Below are 5,097 nucleotides of genomic sequence, written 5' to 3'. Positions count from 1 at the left end.
AGGAAATCTAAAAGAAGCTTCCAAGGCTCCGGACCACCCTGGACGAGGACGGAAGGAGATGCTCGGGGAAGGCGAAGAGGGGGGGCGAGCGCCCCCGACCCCGGGGCCCCTCCGGGCGCGGCCCTAAGGGAGCGAGGAGGGGCCTGAGGTCCTGAGCCTGCCGCTGCAAGCCCCCGCTTCCAACGTGCGGAGGCAAAAGTTCAGAAGCAGCCGCAAGGGGACAAAAGCCTAATTGTGCCGGTTCGACAGCACGGGACGTGCAATCAACGCAGTCAGCTCCGGACACGCGCCGAGGCTCCCGCCGCCCGCCGAGGCTGAAGCGGGTCCCGCCGCCGCCGCCGCCGCCGCCGCCGCCGCCGCCGCCGCCGCCGCCGCCGCGGCCCCTGCGTTACTGGGGGAGACGGTGCCGCTGCGACAGGGGAGGACGCGGCGGGAGCTCAAGGAGGCTCCAGCGCGCAGGCGCCGCCGAGCCCTGCCTGGATGCTCAGTCAAGGCACTAAGGCAAAAAAAAAAATCAGCAATTTATAGAAAGAAGCAGCTCTAGTCTGTCGGGATATCCAGCACCAACAGGTAGGAGGATATACTCTCGGTTAAGTTTGGGGGGGAGGGGGGCGCACAGGGTTGATGAAACTGCAGGTTCCTTCCTCGGCACCGAGCCCTCCCTGAGGGTTTTTTTTTTGGTTGTGTGTTTTTTTTTTTTTGGTGGCTTTTTTTTTTTTTTTTTTTTTTGCACAATAAAACTGCATAATGGAAGTGCATTCAGACAATGCATCTTCGGTAGGGCTTCTTGAGAGCTCCATTTCTGCAAAGCGTTGCAAGACTGAGGCATAGCAGGCTGCTGCGAATCGCCGGGAACTGTTCCCCCTTGCAGCACAGAAGCAATCTCTCTCCCCATCTTCGCGTATGTAATGCATGGCTCTCTCTCCCCCTCCCCCTCCTCCGCCCCACATTATAAATCCAGGGGTGGCGGATTTCAGGTTTCGTAATGTTGCATGATGTGATCGGTATTTACCCGGGGATGTACCGGTGGGGAAATTAAAATCATCGAACGCAGTTTTGCATGGGCTTCCTCCATCAGCATATTCCGGGCTAGTGAGAAGTGGCAGAGGAAACATGCTTCCTGGGAATAACAGAGGAAGCCGATTTTCCTGGTGTGGCTCTCGGGCACCCAAGAGACAGTGTGCATTTTGTTTTAAAACGAAGCCACTTGCGATTTGCAACAAAGATGATCAGTGTCAATAGGAAAGGCTTAATTGCCCAAGAAATACAGGTTCATGTTAGATTCATTTGAATCCAGGCAGCCAAGGTTTACAAATGGAAGTGCATTCATTATTCCTCTGGGTGTGTATCCCTGGCCAATATTTACATTAACCTTTTTTTTTTTTTAATAATCATGTGGGTTTAAAAGAGAAAAGATTTACCAAAGAATGGGGGGGGGGGCGCGGGCGGGGGAGGGTGGGGAGGGCAAGACAAAAGATTAAATCACATCAAATCCTGGATAAGTTCCTATTCATTGCGAAGTCTAATGTTGAAATTATGCTTTAAGATGAATCAACAAATACTCCTCTTATGATATGCAGCATGAATAGTGGCACTTGAGTTAAAAGACATATTTTGCAAGGGCTCTTTGGATCCATAGCAGCAGCAGCAAAGCTGCCTGTAAAACACTGACAAATACTAACAGAACTCCAATAAATGTGGGTAGTCATCTCTGTCTCCTATTAGCAATCTTGTAGATTCCTTTGTAACATTAGTGATTAATTCCTGGACCGGAATATTTTATGAGCGTGGAACATTTTATTCCTTCTGTCCTAAAGGTACCCAAACAAATTTATGTTCTCCAGAATAGGGATCCTTTTTCAATTCATCTAGTTCAGAAAACTAAACCAGCCAATTTTCTGAAATCTCACACAAAAAAGACTTAACTAAAGCAAATAATATTATTGAAAATTAAAACTTTATTTGCTTCCCCACAAATGAACAGCTTTATGTTAGCACTGCCTGACATCATTACTTGTTAACTCAAGAACTGATAGCTCATTTTTTTTCCAGATATTCTGATGGCAAATCAAATGGAAGAAAAGAGGAAGCATGACTGCAGATCGCATCAATTCTCTTTGTGGATTACATTTTCAGTAAAATGTATGGATCTATCTTTTCCTTGTTCTTATATCTAGATCATGAGACTTGACTGAGGCTGTATCTTTATCCTCCATCCATCTATGGCGAACTATAGCCATGCAGCTGACAACATTTTACAAAATCTTTCTCCTCTAACAGCCTTTCTGAAACTGACTTCCTTGGGTTTCATAATAGGAGTCAGCGTGGTGGGCAACCTTCTGATCTCCATTTTGCTAGTGAAAGATAAGACCTTGCATAGAGCACCTTACTACTTCCTGTTGGATCTTTGCTGTTCAGATATCCTCAGATCTGCAATTTGTTTCCCATTTGTATTCAACTCTGTCAAAAATGGCTCTACCTGGACTTACGGGACTCTGACTTGCAAAGTGATTGCCTTTCTGGGGGTTTTGTCCTGTTTCCACACTGCTTTCATGCTCTTCTGCATCAGCGTCACCAGATACTTAGCTATCGCCCATCACCGCTTCTATACAAAGAGGCTGACCTTTTGGACGTGTCTGGCTGTCATCTGCATGGTGTGGACTCTGTCTGTGGCCATGGCATTCCCCCCAGTTTTAGATGTGGGCACTTACTCATTCATTAGGGAGGAAGATCAATGTACCTTCCAACACCGCTCCTTCAGGGCTAATGATTCCTTAGGATTTATGCTGCTCCTTGCTCTCATCCTCCTAGCCACACAGCTTGTCTACCTCAAGCTGATATTTTTTGTCCACGACCGAAGGAAAATGAAGCCAGTCCAGTTTGTAGCAGCAGTCAGCCAGAACTGGACTTTTCATGGCCCTGGAGCCAGTGGCCAGGCAGCCGCCAATTGGCTCGCAGGATTTGGAAGGGGTCCCACACCACCCACCTTGCTGGGCATCAGGCAAAATGCAAACACCACGGGCAGAAGAAGGCTCTTGGTCCTAGATGAGTTCAAAATGGAGAAAAGAATCAGCAGAATGTTCTATATAATGACTTTTCTCTTCCTAACCTTGTGGGGCCCATACCTGGTGGCCTGTTATTGGAGAGTTTTTGCAAGAGGGCCTGTAGTACCAGGGGGATTTCTAACAGCCGCTGTCTGGATGAGTTTTGCCCAAGCAGGAATCAATCCTTTTGTCTGCATTTTCTCCAACAGGGAGCTGAGGCGCTGTTTCAGCACAACCCTCCTTTACTGCAGAAAATCCAGGTTACCAAGGGAACCTTACTGTGTTATATGAAGGAGCATCTGGAAATCTTTAGCCTTGTGAAACACTAACCTTCTCTGCTAAGCAATCGTGGCCTGTAGCCATATCTTGAGAAGAAAATCAAGAATGGGATCAGCGGTTATAAGGATTTGGGCAACATTCTGCAGTCTTTGCAATAGTTCACCTATAATCCTATTTTAAATCTCAGAGTGATCCTGCTGACTGCCGGCGAAGGTTTGTAATTAAGAAAGGACTTGAACCACTGCCCTAAGTTTCTTTATGTGGTTGAAAACTAGATAATGAAAGTAGCAGGTGCTAAGTATCAGTGCTAAATGCTGTGTATATCACTACTTATGAAAAAAAAAACCATCAAAAAAACAATTAGCATTGGACATCTTAATAAATTAAGTTGACATGAGGTAAATGTGTTGATAAAAACTAATTTTAGAAGTTTGAAGACTTTAAAACATTTCATACTATTATTGTTTTGCAAAGACTAAAATATTTGGGGACTTAAAGTACTGTAATCCACTAAAGACGTGCCATGAATTATTGGATTATCACACTTTTAAAAATTCGCCTTGTAAGTTTTGGGGAGCATTCCAAAGCAGTCTATTGGTTCCAATTAGGGTTTACTCTCTCTCTTTTTTTTTGTATTAATACATTACTATTTCTAAATACCACTTTCCTTACCTACTAGTGAAATTGCTAGCATTGAACTGTATTATGTGGTTTTTGTTGATTTGGTATAAAGTTTTTCCAATTCATTTATATTTTACAAATGCTAGATATTGGTCTGGGAGGCAACATTAATGGTACCAACTGGTCATAAATGAGCAGTTCTAATAATGCAGAATAAACACATGTTGCCTTAAAGGGTTATCTAGTATCTTTCATCTTATTTAGCATTGGAGCAAATAGTCAAGGGAAATCGAATTAGTAACTGGTCATGGTCATGCATCTGGAAGTGCATGGACGATCATTTAATATTCTTTTTCCTTTTTCCTCACATGATTTGAAAATTAAGGTGCACATCACCGGGATAATGAGATTTTCATCTGAGGTGTGCTACCCATTCTAGTGTGTTCTAAGAAGCAGGCAGTTGATATGTTTATATTTTAAATCAGCTGTCAAAGGGAGACCACAGCCTTAGTATGACATCCTGCACAATTTGTGAAGCATTTATTCTACCGAAGGCACAGTCTTGTTTATACTTTCTGCACATTCAGTGTATTGGTCGTTTAAATTATTTCAGTTTTAACTTGTGAAAGCTTATAATATGATTTCTGGTATTTTAGAAATACATTAGAGTCTGTGAGTCTCATTCTTTAAGATACAGATGTGTGAATTTCAATATAAAGTTGCATTTGCCAAAATTTACCCGTGTAGCCTGTTACTTTTCTTGGAATAAATTTTACATTTTTGGCAATTAACAATTTCTTTTGACCTGGGAGGCAAGCACAAACTAGGAAGACTAGCCTATTGTGGTTTTACTTTCTGAGTTTTGTAGCTACTATATTTTGGAACTGGACATGCACGAATGATAGGGAGATTAAAGCTGATAAACTGACAAATAATACTATCTACAAAAGCATTATTTGGTAGCTTATCATAATTATCCATTTATTCTTACAAGCCAGTAATGTTTAGAGATTTATACCTACTTAGTTGATTGGTTTGGAATTTTAATATTAATATCACATTTTATTTTGGAGCATAGCAGAAATTTTGGGTTCTAACTATATAACGTCTAAGAGAAATGATTAATAACATTATGAAGAACCAGAAAAGTTAT

The 5,097-nt window shown here is 42.8% G+C and overlaps 1 protein-coding gene across 2 annotated transcripts; it reads left to right on the top strand.

Moving 5' to 3' along the window:
• Positions 1–380: 380 nt before the first annotated feature.
• GPR85 (G protein-coupled receptor 85) lies at positions 381–4,682 on the top strand. Of its 2 annotated transcripts, XM_025464691.3 has the most exons (3): positions 381–570; positions 782–901; positions 2,053–4,682. In XM_025464691.3, exon 3 carries the CDS (start codon positions 2,223–2,225, stop codon positions 3,333–3,335), a length of 1,113 nt encoding a protein of 370 aa, XP_025320476.1. In that variant the 5' UTR covers positions 381–570; positions 782–901; positions 2,053–2,222; the 3' UTR covers positions 3,336–4,682. The 2 variants fall into 2 exon arrangements, with proteins under 2 accessions (XP_025320476.1, XP_025320474.1); XM_025464689.3 differs by lacking the exon at positions 782–901.
• The last annotated feature ends 415 nt before the right edge of the window (positions 4,683–5,097 follow it).

Source organism: Canis lupus, chromosome 14 (genome assembly GCF_003254725.2).
Source record: "Canis lupus dingo isolate Sandy chromosome 14, ASM325472v2, whole genome shotgun sequence".
Taxonomy (NCBI): Eukaryota; Metazoa; Chordata; class Mammalia; order Carnivora; family Canidae; genus Canis; species Canis lupus.
This window is presented reverse-complemented; position numbering and strand designations above follow the sequence as displayed.

Bases quoted from the DNA above. Each gene is read 5' to 3' on its own strand.
- GPR85 (XM_025464689.3), top strand. From the start codon at position 2,223: ATGGCGAACTATAGCCATGCAGCTGACAACATTTTACAAAATCTTTCT.